This window comes from Salvelinus namaycush, chromosome 39 (genome assembly GCF_016432855.1).
Source record: "Salvelinus namaycush isolate Seneca chromosome 39, SaNama_1.0, whole genome shotgun sequence".
Classification (NCBI taxonomy): domain Eukaryota; kingdom Metazoa; phylum Chordata; class Actinopteri; order Salmoniformes; family Salmonidae; genus Salvelinus; species Salvelinus namaycush.
Window position 1 is genome coordinate 18,563,957 of NC_052345.1, and position 15,065 is coordinate 18,579,021.

General features: G+C 40.0%; 1 protein-coding gene across 2 annotated transcripts in view; it reads right to left on the reverse strand.

Moving 5' to 3' along the window:
* Positions 1 to 301: 301 nt before the first annotated feature.
* The window catches only part of LOC120032617 (complement C3-like), a 44,675-nt gene continuing 29,911 nt past the window's right edge, over positions 302 to 15,065 (reverse strand). The window contains exons 30-41 of one of the 2 annotated variants that reach the window (XM_038978786.1): positions 14,832 to 14,990; positions 14,438 to 14,497; positions 14,015 to 14,105; positions 13,753 to 13,801; positions 13,492 to 13,579; positions 6,242 to 6,331; positions 6,005 to 6,110; positions 5,604 to 5,693; positions 5,061 to 5,144; positions 4,804 to 4,887; positions 3,572 to 3,707; positions 302 to 623 (exon numbers count right to left, since the gene is read on the reverse strand). In XM_038978786.1, coding sequence (XP_038834714.1) covers positions 479 to 623; positions 3,572 to 3,707; positions 4,804 to 4,887; positions 5,061 to 5,144; positions 5,604 to 5,693; positions 6,005 to 6,110; positions 6,242 to 6,331; positions 13,492 to 13,579; positions 13,753 to 13,801; positions 14,015 to 14,105; positions 14,438 to 14,497; positions 14,832 to 14,990 — 1,182 coding nt within the window. In that variant the 3' untranslated portion in view covers positions 302 to 478. Of the gene's footprint in view, positions 624 to 3,571; positions 3,708 to 4,803; positions 4,888 to 5,060; positions 5,145 to 5,603; positions 5,694 to 6,004; positions 6,111 to 6,241; positions 6,332 to 13,491; positions 13,580 to 13,752; positions 13,802 to 14,014; positions 14,106 to 14,437; positions 14,498 to 14,831; positions 14,991 to 15,065 lie in introns of those variants that run through there. The other variant, XR_005473843.1, reaches the window with a different exon arrangement.

Below are 15,065 nucleotides of genomic sequence, written 5' to 3' on the forward strand. Positions count from 1 at the left end.
AGTGATTTAGTCCATCTGTGGGAGTGGGCCACCTACTGGTAGAGTTTGTTCTTTGGATCTATTTAAAAGTTGGTTTGAAAAAGTACTGCATGGCATTACAACACCAACCAGCCAGGTCATCAGGTAGATTTACCTTCATGGTCTTTACTCATAACTGGTGCATGCATACATATTCGTATGGGTATGCCCAGACGTTGCAAGTCAATTGCTTTACCAACTGAGCAACACAGGACCGCATGGGACAGGTAGGGGCATGGATGAACCTGGTTTAACCCCTGGACTGAGACTGGTGTCAACCAAGAAAATTCGAAAAACATCTTTATTCGTGTTTTTGCAAGCATCTTCCAGTACAACAAACAAAAGCATTTTAATTGACAAGTATAGTGCTAATTTAGGCTACATTTGGTACAAAGACATTCTTGTGCAAGGAAAAAAATGACTGTGTCAAATGAAAACAACAGAATAACACATGTTCACTCTAGTTTACACATCCTTCGCTTTCCATTTCGTGAACAAAGTCATTGATTTCCAAACATCTTTTCCTGACCGGACCCCGGATATTGCACTCAGCACTTGTGGGCCAGTACTCGATCCATGTCCGCTCACCAAATACATACTCGAATCTAGAAACAAAGACATAGCTCTTAGCAGGGTTTGCGATCTAGTAGTGTGACGGAAATATAGTTACAGTTAATAAAATAGCTCATTCATAGCTTTTACTTCAAGGATGAAAGTAGTCTATGGCCCAGGAGAAACTGTAATCCATGGTACAGTTTTCTTTAAACAGCCACTACAAACTTGAGCCACTGCTAGCATAAAAATCATTGAGTGATGGGGGCATGTGAGAATGTAAATTTTTTTTTTCTCCAAATCACCAAAATCAATTAATAACTCCATATTTGGCTTGATGTTACTTAAAGGGGATTTGGCCATTCAAAAATAACATGCTCACATCCCCCCCATCACTTCCATTGATTGTTAGCTAGCGGTGGCTAAAGTTAGTTTGTAATGGCTGTTTAATGAAAAAACAACAATTGATTACAGTTTTTCCTGGCCCATAGACTGCTTTAAGGTTGAGGAACCATCTAACATCAAGTTGTAAATACTGAGCTACTCCTTTAAAGCTGATACTGCATACCATTGTTTGTTTGTTTCATCTGATCTACACTTGAAAAGTTAATCCGGAATCTGAATCCGCAATGTGGTTTCAATACAGCGCCCCCTGTTGGTCCTCCGGGGTTTATACACATTGACTAGAACTCACAACCATTCAACAACAGTATGAGCCATCTGTTTTAGCAGACCGCACCACCAATCAGTCAGTGGTTGGGAAAAAATACAACAAGTTGACATGACCACCATTGTCATCTATTTCTTCTTAGGATGTAGCTACAACTATGAATGTATAATCCTCATAGTTTACATGTTTTTTGTCAAATGCATAGATGTGTATGAAACGGTAAGCAAAAACATCGAATTTATGTCCATATGGGGAAATGCGCCTTACTACCTTTTTGAATTTTGTGTAACGTCAGTAGTCTAGTCAAGGTAGCATCATGCTAAATACACTGCTCAAAAAAATAAAGGGAACACTTAAACAACACAATGTAACTCCAAGTCAATCACACTTCTGTGAAATCAAACTGTCCACTTAGGAAGCAACACTGATTGACAATAAATTTCACATGCTGTTGTGCAAATGGAATAGACAAAAGGTGGAAATTATAGGCAATTAGCAAGACACCCCCAAAAAAGGAGTGATTCTGCAGGTGGTGACCACAGACCAATTCTCAGTTCCTGTGCTTCCTGGCTGATGTTTTGGTCACTTTTGAATGCTGGCGGTGCTCTCACTCTAGTGGTAGCATGAGACGGAGTCTACAACCCACACAAGTGGCTCAGGTAGTGCAGTTCATCCAGGATGGCACATCAATGCGAGCTGTGGCAAAAAGGTTTGCTGTGTCTGTCAGCGTAGTGTCCAGAGCATGGAGGCGCTACTAGGAGACAGGCCAGTACATCAGGAGACGTGGATGAGGCCGTAGGAGGGCAACAACCCAGCAGCAGGACCGCTACCTCCGCCTTTGTGCAAGGAGGTGCACTGCCAGAGCCCTGCAAAATGACCTCCAGCAGGCCACAAATGTGCATGTGTCAGCATATGGTCTCACAAGGGGTCTGAGGATCTCATCTCGGTACCTAATGGCGGTCAGGCTACCTCTGGCGAGCACATGGAGGGCTGTGCGGCCCCACAAAGAAATGCCACCCCACACCATGACTGACCCACCGCCAAACCGGTCATGCTGGAGGATGTTGCAGGCAGCAGAACGTTCTCCACGACGTCTCCAGACTCTGTCACGTCTGTCACATGTGCTCATGTGCTCAGTGTGAACCTGCTTTCATCTGTGAAGAGCACAGGGCGCCAGTGGCGAATTTGCCAATCTTGGTGTTCTCTGGAAAATGCCAAACGTCCTGCACGGTGCTGGGCTGTAAGCACAACCCCCACCTGTGGACGTCGGGCCCTCATACCACCCTCATGGAGTCTGTTTCTGACCGTTTGAGCAGACACATGCACATTTGTGGCCTGCTGGAGGTCATTTTGCAGGGCTCTGGCAGTGCACCTCCTTGCACAAAGGCGGAGGTAGCGGTCCTGCTGCTGGGTTGTTGCCCTCCTACGGCCTCCTCCACGTCTCCTGATGTACTGGCCTGTCTCCTGGTAGCGCCTCCATGCTCTGGACACTACGCTGACAGACACAGCAAACCTTTTTGCCACAGCTCGCATTGATGTGCCATCCTGGATGAACTGCACTACCTGAGCCACTTGTGTGGGTTGTAGACTCCGTCTCATGCTACCACTAGAGTGAGAGCACCGCCAGCATTCAAAAGTGACCAAAACATCAGCCAGGAAGCATAGGAACTGAGAAGTGGTCTGTGGTCACCACCTGCAGAATCACTCCTTTTATGGGGGTGTCTTGCTAATTGCCTATAATTTCCACCTTTTGTCTATTCCATTTGTACAACAGCATGTGACATTTATTGTCAATCAGTGTTGTTTCCTAAGTGGACAGTTTGATTTCACAGAAGTGTGATTGACTTGGAGTTACATTGTGTTGTTTAAGTGTTCCCTTTATTTTTTTGAGCAGTGTATATTGGCACACTCCACTTACCAAGATAATTTCCAAATAAGGCAGGCTTTCGCCTGCTTTTATAGTAAGACTTGAGGTGGAACCACCCAGCACATCTAGAAGGGAGTGTATTTCATACAGAACCCCTCCCTTGAGATGACGTAGAGGTACCTTCTCAAGGTGCCTTTACATTATGATTTCAATGGTACCGCTAGGGGCGAAAATAGCTAGATTTACTACTAAAATACCAAAACATATCACGTTTGCAACGAACGGTCAAAATGAAGACCAGAATAGACGCGTATCACTATAACTGAGCCTAAAACGTCTGGTTTTTGATTAAAAAACAAATATGTTCATGAAAGTTGCTTTTTGCAAAAATATGAGTCGTGGGCTAGATTTCTCTTCAAAACTCTTTTGAAACTAGCGTAATGAAATGATGAGACATTTCTTACCCGTGACCACTCTGGATTAGATCTGCAGTGTTTCCAATGAGCAGGTAGCTCTGGCCTTCTTTCAGATCCAGTGTCTCTCTACAGGAGGGGTGGGCCAGGAACAAGCGCTTTTCCCCCTCCAACAGAAAGTCAGTGCCTAAAGAGAAAGTGAACATTAACGTTGATCTCATTTGTAAAGAACTTGGTTTTAAACTTTCTGGAAAAAGAGTGGCTTGCAAAACAAAAACATTTGCATTTGTGTGCAAAACCATATTGTGTTTCTAGGGAATTGGGTCGCTTCACGAATAGATTGCCTTTTATATACTTCAGACATTATGTGTGTAAATGTTGATAAAACACTTGATTTACCAGTTGGATCACAAACATCTATGCTCTAACTAAACCATGTTAAAAATTCCAATAGCAGTCTGTTTCTATTCAAGTAAGTGATTTGTTTTCTATGAAAATCCCCATTTTGGCATGTCCCACATGTTTGTTCAACTTCTCTGGAAAATTTGAACCCACATAACCCCAAGATTTTCACAACTTTTCACCATTATTGTAAAGCCCTATTTACTTTGTTGCTTTGGGAAAGTCATTTCTGAAGATGTTTACTTATTTCATGTGATTAGTGATTCATTAACATTTGTCCCTCAGTTTTTTTCTAAAGAAACATTGAACATTTAATAGTCAAATCAAAATGTACAAGCAGGTGAGCTGGCCATTTTCTGGTGTTTAATGGTGGAAAACGGAGCACATTAAACAGAACAAGTCAACCCTGTTAATCATCGATAGGAAGGCTAGAAATATTTGAACAAGTTAAATATTTGTATTAAGCTTGCATTCAATTGCCCCTCTCTGTTGCACACTACAAGCTTCCATTTCCCCTGTCAGAAGGGAAGTTATGGTTGATTCAAGATGAAATCCTCAACACTGTTATGATCAACCCTGTCACTATAGTAATTTCTCTTAATTAAACCTCTTGAGATTGGGAAACATGTTTTTATGAAGTTGATCAGAATGTGAAAATTAGGTGAAAAATTCAAAATATATATTTTTGACAAATTACACTACCCAATAATAGGCATTCTATTTGTGGAATGACACATTTGTGTTGAAGTGAGAGGAGCTGTTAATGTTAAAAAAAATATATCGACTGCCACTGTTGATACACATAGTCCTACTCCATATAATCCAACAGTGAATGATTCTCGTTTGGGAACCACGGACTAAACATTAAGGACTCATCCTACCTTCTTTGATAATCATTTTTATTTCCATTTGGTATGTGTCGGTGTAGGACTCCAGTGTTGCATTAACCATGGAGGCTTTGAAAACTGTGTGAAAAAGACAGTCATATGAATAAGTTAACATATCATTTTGTTCAATTTAATCATACCTGTGTTGTGTCCAGTAGGGAGAAAACACAAATGGTCCATTGCAAAGCACTTTGCATCGCTGTGTCATACTACTGAACACAATTGTCTGCCTCAAAAGACTAGAGACTTACCATAATCCATACCAGCTTCGCAGGCTTTGTCCAACAATTTTACTTCACTCACGTCTCCAAGTTTCTTCTGGTAGCTACAGCTCTCTATGAATGAAAGGTCACGTGTATGAACATTTCAAAGTAACCAGACAATCTATATAGTGAGGACAGTATTACTTTGACATTCAGTATATTAACATTAGGCTGAAATTCAGAACCTGTTTTGTGCGAACATTCCACTCATTGTACTCTGTGTCATTGCCAAACATGGCATTGTACTCCGTGTCATTGCCAAACATGGCATTGTACTCCGTGTCATTGTTTGGCATGACAAGGAGTGGAAAGATGACAGAAACAGACTGGTATCCAGGCAACATTAACATATTATTGTACAGGCAAAATGATCATTCGATGTGAAAATGGAACATGACATTTAGGTTTTTCCTGAACATTGAATGGATGATGGAGGGATTGTTGACAATGGTAAAAGGATCAGAGTAGTGTAAGCTGATCCTATAACTGCAACTACTTTTTGGCAGCAATTTGGCCACCGAGGCGTGGTACCTTCAGCACAATGGCACACATCATCCCGACAAAGCCTGTTCAGGGTTCCATCCTTCTTCATTGGGTGGTAGAACTTCACACAGCGGTTCTCTAAAATGACAAAAGTCCCTATTCAAAACAATTTCTTCTGTGTGTTGGCATTTCTAGTGAATGCATTGTAGTCTGTGAGGTACATGTGAGTATGTGTGCTTATATCAGACCTGGGTTCAAATAGTTTTTGTTTTCTTTCAAATACTTTTGAGTGTTTGATTGAGCCTGCCTGGAATGCCAGATGGGCAGGGTTTACACTTTTGGGACTATTCCATTTGTTCCATTCCACCAGACAAGCTGAATCAAGCACAGGTTAAGTACTTTAAAGAAAGGTACATTCTGGTTCATATCACCTCTCAAATAAAGCATACCTTGAGCATAGTATTCATAAACGGTGACCCCAACAGGTTGAAGCAGACCTACATCTTGAACTTTATGTATTCTGAACGCCACGTTGTCTGCTAGTTTATTAGAAACCTTAAAGGATACCGGAGATATAGTGAAAGTGGAATAATACAATTAAGTTACGTCATTGTAAACATGTCACTGTCACTGAGCAGAAGAAAGTCATTTCAATACCAGTGTGGCATGCAGTCACAAACAGATACCTGGTCAAGATAGATGATGAGGGAGCCCCTCTCAGACAACTTTTGGTCAATTTCAAACTTCTGAATGTACCTTTCCCTCCCGGTTGACAACTGCAAGCAGAAACACAAGAGTGAACTTTGAACCATTAATGTTTATTGTATTATCCACAAAAAAAATCTGAAATGAAGAAAAACTGTGTTTGGCAATGCTGTGCTAAGAAGTGTTGATCCAGGTTGAGTGATTAAGAGTATTGCCATAACTACACCAGAGTTGCATTAAGCATTTGTAATGTGTTGAAAAATGTGGCACTAGAGCTGTAGTTATACCATCAATCCAATAGATGGCGCCGTTACTCTGTAGCGCAGTGGTCACCAACCTTTTCTGAGTCAAAATGCATCCCGAGATCTTCCGCTCTGATTTTTTTATTAACATGACTTAAAAAATGTAAGCCTACGCAACATTAACAAATTAAAAACAGTACTATAGCAATGAGGTTTGTGCAGTAAGCTATAGGCCCAATACATTATCACCGCATACTGGCTTTGCTTGTATTTACCTGCCAATGCATTGTTGTTCGGGACATTTTTTTAAATTATATTTCAAAATTTGAGGTAGGCTATATGATCACACCGGTAATAGATCCATTGGTGTATTACTTGTGAGGCACAGCTGAGTGAGCATACATTTAAATAATTTGCTTTTTATTTTACTGGGCTGATGGTGCCTGCATCTGATGGTCAGTCTCAGCGAAGGGAGAGTGCTCAGACTGAGCGTCGTTCTCTCAACATCCCTCCGCTCTCTCTTTCCTCCACTGACACTGACCAAAAAGGGACACCGTCTTCCAGCTGATGGCAAAACTAGAGTCTCACCGCATTAATCCTGCCTCATGCACAAATTCATGTTGTTACTCCTATACACAGAGAAAGTGAAATATTCCTTGATATTAAAAAATACCCAAGCCGCTAATAATAACAACAACGTAAGCCTCATTAATTACTGCTGCACTGCTTGTTGTAGCGCTGAGTGGAAATAGGAAGAACGCGCATTTTATGGCTTATAAAAGTGTTTAATACAAAGTGTTGACAGTGCTGAGTAAGAACTTAAACATGACCTCACTCATAAAAACAGCAGCTCTTTGCTGTATTCGTTGACAGTCTCTCTCTAGCCATGGTTTTAAACGTTTTGAAACTCACAGTATCAATTTTGCCATAGCTTTCTTTTATGCCTGCTACATTATTGCAGACTCGGTCATCTGAGCAATCTGATTGGCCAACGGGAGCATAGCAGTGTTACCAGGCAGGTTGATTTGTTGCTAATTGTTGCTAAATGACGTTATGATGTCATTGCGTGATAACGTAAAACTGCGTCATTACTTTGAATACACAATAACGTTACTCAAATTGACTGATTTGACATTTTTTCAGGTACAGACTCCCACTCTTTTCTGTACAATTTTGATTGAGACATGTTGATTGATGTTGTAAGTTCTGTTCAAGATAAAGATTCGTGACCAACTATATTCATTGAGTTTGGCTCGTCGAAACTGTACTACTGCTGCTGCAGTCAGCTAACAATGATTTGCAATTTGCTTTAATTGCTACTGGCCTGCTGCTGCCTGTGCACGAGCTGAGCGCCTGCTGCTGACGTCACTCACAATGCACTTTTGCAGCCAGGCACGTGTGTTGTGAATAAGTGTGTGACAGAGAAAATCGTTTTTGTGTCATTTAGGGGGAAAATGCGTGCATTTTAGCGTTTGAGTCGTTTTTCAAAAGTTGCTAAAAGTAGCTACATTTGTTGCTAGGTGCTATTTGAAAAAAAAAGTTGCCAGGGTAGTCTGAAAAGTTGCTAAATCTAGCAACAAAATTGCTAAATTGGCATCACTGGAGCATAGTGCACTTTATTTCCTCTCCAGTCCCACCGGGAATGCAGAGTTTGTGCCTTCAGACACATGACATGGCAAGTTTGCCTACCCGGCGTGCAGGGCAGCTGAAATGGCTGCATCTACCACCAACAGCCCGAGACTAATAAAAAAAGGAACACAAGGCTGTATTGTTTTTTTGTTTTTTTTTAACATGCATTTTCGGTGATCGACTAGAAATGTCTTGGAGATCGACAAGTCCGGTTGGTGACGACTGCTGTAGCGGTAGTAGAGGAAGAGGTTTTGGTCAGACACGAGATTCTTCAGAATAAAGAATGCGACAGAACTGCGAACACAGTCACTTTTGTGTACGGTTATCGACTACTATAGGTATGTAAAAGCATGTATATAAAAATAACATGTTATAATATCCTCAGTAACAATTCTGTCAAAGGTGTAATCACATTTGTAAAGGCCCAGTGCAATCAAAATCCAGTTTTCCTGTGTTTTGTATTCTATAATACAACAGCTGAAACTAACACTGTAAAAGTGTGAAACAAATTGATAATCAGGAGGTTTTGCATGGGTGGAGTTTTGGCTTGCCTGGTGACATCACCAGCCGTATAAGTTAATAGACCAATAGTAAAGAGAGTTCCAAACCACTGCCAATAATAAAAGCTAGTTTTCAGGTTACATAAATCCTATTATGCCCCTCCAGTTAGGCCGCTCACCCAGACCACTCCCAGACAGTCCTAGCAAAATGCAAAAAATAATAGTCTTATTTTTGACCATTTTAATGGAAAACTATAAGAGTAAGCACTTAACTGCTACAAAGGGACTTTAGTGCAGGCGGTATGGTTGTCTGCTACAAAGGGGCTTTAGTGCAGACACTATGGTTGCAGAAGACTATAGACACCATTTAATGGTTTATATAATCAGGTGACGCTGAATGTCATGTTTCACAGTTTTATGCAGTTTGGCCATATTCTGCCACACTCAGTTGTTTCTATCTGTATCAGAGGATGCTGGTGGGAGGAGCAAAGTCAAACGTGGTATCCATATGTTTGATGTGTTTTACTCAGTTCCATGTATTGCATTCTAGCCATTACAATGAGCCCATAGCTCCTCCCACCAGCCTCCTCTCCTATAGCTCCTCTCGTCTGTATGTATAGCTCATGTTTATATTGTGTGAAATGGAAATACGTAGAACATTCGAAAAAGTTTCAGTTCTAGGTTAAGTTTAAGCATCAGCCAATTAAAATGGTTTATGTAGTTTCACGTGATAGAACGCTACATTGTAGTTGGTCCCATCAGATAACCTGGCACACGTTAGCCCTATGCTAACCTCACCAGTGTGAGCGACTCGACTTTTATTCGGCTGTTGATTAATCATTAACAAAAACTTTTTTTTAATGTTCGCAAGTATGGACCCAATTGATTTTACAGGGAAATATTACAATTAGGCTAATCAAAGACTATTAAGGGTAAGAGTACATACAGATCTGCTATCTTAATTTGACCATGTTTCTCACAGCAGGAAGATAATCCTGTAGCAACAATACATTTGAATTAGCATGTGGATTATAACTACTGAACATTTTTGTAGGGGTTGATAGGTTTTTCGTTAGGGCAAATCAAGTCTGATTTGTGGAAACTTTAGAAGCCTTTTTAAACCTCAAACACAGCACAATTTGCATTTCACTGCGACAGCACAGTGATCAAATTAAGACAGCATATCTGAAAGCTGTTTTGCTAGATATGTATCACCGGAATTTCCCAGCCAAAAGGAACACTGTGATCCCTCTCTGACATACAATGAGTCCAGGCGTTCTGGAGAAACAGCCTCAACTCCAGGCATTCTAGGAGATCTGCAAGAAGCACAGTCAACACTAGAGGTCGACCGATTAATCGGCATGGCCGATTAACCTGTTTGGGCTGCAGGGGCAGTATTGAGTAGCCGGATAAAAGGTGCCCATTTCAAACGGCCTCGTACTCAATTCTTGCTCGTACAATATGCATATTATTATTACTATTGGATAGAAAACACTCTCTAGTTTCTAAAACCGTTTGAATTATATCTGTGAGTAAAACAGAACTCATTTTGCAGCAAACTTCCTGACAGGAAGTGGAAAATCTGAAATCGATGCACTGTTCTAGGGCCTGCCTATAAAAGGGCTTCATATATATCAGTATAGATGCACTTCATATGTCTTCCACTAGATGTCGACAGGCAGTGAGAGAAGAAATTGAGTGTATAACTTGATCTGGGCTCGAATAAATGCTCTTTGTATGACGTGTCACCAGTTTCCTGTTTTCTGGAGAGCGCGCGAAGGGACCTGGTTTTGCCTTCTGTACAGCTGTCGTTATAGACGACTAATATCTCCGGCTTTGATTTTATTTGATACATGTGACAATATCATCGTAAAGTATGTTTTTTGAATATAGTTTCATTAGATTATTGAATTTTTTTCGGGACGTTAGGCGTGTTGCGTTGTGTGCGTTTGTTCAGGAAGGAGAGCTTAGCGCCACTTTGCTAGCTTTCCGTGCTAATTGACTGGAGAAGAGGACATTCTAAATCCAAACAACGATTGTTCCCGACAAAGGACCCCTTGTACAACATTCTGATGAAAGATCATCAAAAGTAGGACCCATTTTATGATGTTATTTCATATATCTGTCGAACATGTTGTACTAGTAGGTTGCGGCCAGGTTTTGGGCACGCTCTCGCCATAACGTAAACTGCATATCGTAATGAAGTTATTTTTAGAATTTTAGCACGGCGATTGCATTAAGAACTAGTGTATCTATCATTTCCTATACAACATGTATTTTTTAGTTATGTTTATGAATAGTTATTTGGTCTGAATATGTGAGTGCCAGAAAAATATCCAGACGTTGTGGGAAAAATATGCTACGTTAGCACAATGTATAACCACTGATTTCAGCTCTAAATATGCACAATTTCGAACAAAACATAAGTGTATGTATAACCTGATGTTATAGGACTGTCATCTGATGAAGCTTATCAAGGTTAGTCAAAAATTATATATCTTTTGCTGGTTTGTTACGATCGCTAACTTTTGCTGCTGGGGAATGGCTTGTGTTTCTGGCTATTGTGGTAAGCTAATATAATGCTATATTGTGTTTTCGCTGTAAAACACTTAAGAAATCGGAAATATTGGCTGGAATCACAAGATGTTTGTCTTTCATTTGCTGTACACCATGTATTTTTCAGAAATGTTTTATGATGAGTATTTAGGTATTTGACGTTGGTGTCTGTAATTACTCTGGCTGCTTTGGTGCCATTTCTGACGGTAGCTGTGATGGTAGCTGCAATGTAAAACTGATTTATAGCTCAAATATGCAAATTTTTCGAACAAAACAGATTTATTGAATAACATGTTATAAGACTGTCATCTGATGAAGTTGTTTCTTGGTTAGTTTGGTTGGTTCTTGGTTAGTTAGGTTGGCTTTGTGCATGCTACCTGTGCTGTGAAAAATGTCTGTCCTTATTTGTATTTGGTGGTGAGCTAACATAAATATACGTGGTGTTTTCGCAGTAAAACATTTTAAAAATCGGACATGTTGGCTGGATTCACAAGATGTTTATCTTTCAAATGCTGTATTGGACTTGTTAATGTGTGAAAGTTAAATATTTCAAAAAAATATATTTTGAATTTCGCGCCCTGCACTTGAAGTGGCTGTTGTCATATTGTGCCCGGCTTCGGGCTTGCAGCCATAAGAAGTTAATTAGGGCCGATTTCACGTTTTCATAACAATTGGTAATCAGCATTTTTGGATGCCAATTATGGCCGATTACATTGCAATCCACGAGGAGACTGCGTGACAGGCTGACAACCTGTTACGTGAGTGCAGTAAGGAGCCAAGGTAAGTTGCTAGCTAGCATTAAACTTATCTTATAAAAAAACTATCAGTTTTAACATAATCACTAGTTAACTACACATGGTTGATGATATTACTAGTTTAACTAGCTTGTCCCGTGTTGAATATAATCAATGCGGTGCCTGTTAATTTATCATCGAATCACAGCCTACTTCGCCAAACGGGTGATGATTTAACAAAAGCGCATTCGTGAAAAAAGCACAATCGTTGCACCAATGTACCTAACCATAAACATCAATGCCTTTCTTAAAATCAATACACAAGTATATCTTTTTTTAAACCTGCATATTTAGTTAAAATAAATTCATGTTAGCAGGCAATATTAACTAGGGAAATTGTGTCCCTTCTCTTGCGTTCAGTGCAAGCAGAGTCGGGGTAAATGCAGCAGTTTGGGCCGCCTGGCTCGTTGTGAACTGTGTGAAGACCATTTCTTCCTAACAAAGACCGTAACTAATTTGCCAGAATTTTACATAATTATGACATAACATTGAAGGTTGTGCAATGTAACAGCAATATTTAGACTTAGGGTTGCCACCCGTTCTATAAAATACCGAACGGTTCCGTATTTCACTGAAAGAATAAACGTTTTGTTTTCGAAATAATAGTTTCCGGATTTTACCATATTAATGACCTAAGGCTCGTATTTCTGTGTGTTTATTATAATTAAGTCTATGATTTGATATTTGATAGAGCAGTCTGACTGAGTGGTGGGAAGCAGCAGCAGGCTCGTAAGCATTCATTCAAACAGCACTTTCCTGCGTTTGCCAGCAGCTCTTCGCAATGCTTGAAGCACAGTGCTGTTTATGACTTCAAGCCTATCAACTCCCGAGATTAGGCTGGCAATACTATAGTGCCTATAAGAACATCCAACAGTCAAAGGTGTATGAAATAAAATGGTATAGAGAAATAGTCCTTTAATTCCTGTAATAACTACAACCTAAAACTTCTTAACTGGGAATATTGAAGACTCATGTTAAAAAGAACCACCAGCTTTCATATCTTCTCATGTTCTGAGCAAGGAACTTAAACGTTAGCTTTTTTACATGACACATATTGCACTTTTAATTTCTTTTCCAACACTGTTTTTGCATTATTTAAACCAAATTTAACATGTTTCATTATTTATTTGAGACTAAATTGATTTTATTTATGTATTATATTAAGTTAAAATAAAAGTGTTCATTCAGTATTGTTGTAATTATCAAAAATGAGAACGTGTTCTCAATTTGCCTACCTGGTTAAATAAAGGTGAAAAAAAAAATGAAAAAAAAAATTACAAATATATGAATAAAAATCGTCTGATTAATCGGTATCGGCTTTTTTTGGTCCTCCAATAATCGTTATCAGTATCGGCGTTGAAAAATCATAATCGGTCGACCTCTAGTCAATACTACTGACCCAGTACATGGCAATGCGTTTTCTGGATCCAGGCCAGGGCAACAGTACTTCTAGGTCTCAGAAAGGCAGTAGTGATGTAAACCATCTGCTATATCAACATTGATCACTCACCTGTTTCAGATCCTCAAAGTCAACTACAAAGCCAGTCAGCAAGCTGATGTCTAAAATTGTCATGGTGGCATTTCTGTCAGAGTTAAACCTTAGGAGAGAATGGGAGTGTCCATAAGCAAGACTTGATTTGAACTGATTTCATTTTTGCCATTATTTCCTGTTCCTCACTAGATAAGAATCAGATATAACAATATTGGCCTATGGCAAGGTATGATGGTGATTACAGTATACCCCGAGTAATCAGGTTTTTCTTTTACTTACAACACGTCAATGTAGAGCTTATATGTCTCTGTAGCTTCTTTGAGTGAAACTTAAAAAACAAGAAATGTCATTTTGAAGGTAGATTTAGCAATATGACATCATACACAGTGGGGCAACTTCAGTCTTGCAGATATCAACAACCACAGAACTGCCACTATTAGCTCTTACCCATTTCAATTAAATAAAACAAAACAAACAAACTTCAATTTTCACTGTTGAGTGGAAACAAGTTCAAATACAATAGCCATGACAAGTAGCCTACCTGTAACCTGTTTTATTAGTTCCACATTAAGCACAAAGGTTTTGCAGTCTTGGTTCTTCTCCTTGGGCATGGCATAGTATAAGGTTGTAACCTTGACACGGATAGGCAAGGAGAGGGTTGGTGTTACTTGGTTAGCCTTAGGTACTCATTTTATTTGAATGTTATCAAATATTGTCTTCACACTAATTAGACTCATTTAAATCCAGTGCATTGTGTGTGCACTATTGTGTGGAAAGAAAACAGGGAACTGTTGACTTGAGCAAAGCCTGGGTACCTGAGGCTAGATTTGGGGTAAGGAAGGATGGGCAGAGGGATAGCCCCCGCCCCCATAAAATGTTGGATCATTGCCCATTTGTTGGCAGACTAAATTCCAGTTTCTCTGCTGGAATTAAGGCAATTGTAAGAAAGTGGCATGCTTCTTACCAATAATTCCCCCTGACCAACTCCTTTGGCTGTTACTGTGAAGTTCTCATGCAGCTTGACCTATACAGAATAAAAACTTTAATTGAAGACCTGCCTAACAGACAACATAGCATACATCCCTACCCAAACTGTTGTAGTCCTTCTTCCATCTCGCTGTGATCAACTATTCTCTAATTTTGCTTCCTCTAACACACATTTCTCCTTCCCCCTCTGTGATGCAGGTGGCCTTGCGCCTGTCCTCTGGGAACCATTTTCACACCCGCAACATTTTGACCGAGGGGGGTGATTCAGGTGACCCAATAGTTTGGCTAGATTGTGTTGTTCTGCTCTCATTGACAATAGGTCTGCACTTCTAACGTGTTACAAAGGGGCTTATGTGTGCATACGTCCTTACCTTGTCGGTGCGAGTGAGTAAGGCGTTATGTTTGTTATATGACCACTTGATGACTTGAGATCTCCCTGCGATATCAATGTTCACATCCAGATCAATGTCTTTTACTTTTCCTGCTTTCGTCGTGTATTCTGCCACAGCCTGGAACACCATGATAGTGGCCTATTTTGGAAGAAACAGAAGCAGGTGGTAAGAAAGTGTACAAAGTGTCATATGTGGCTCTTGAGTTTTGAGTGT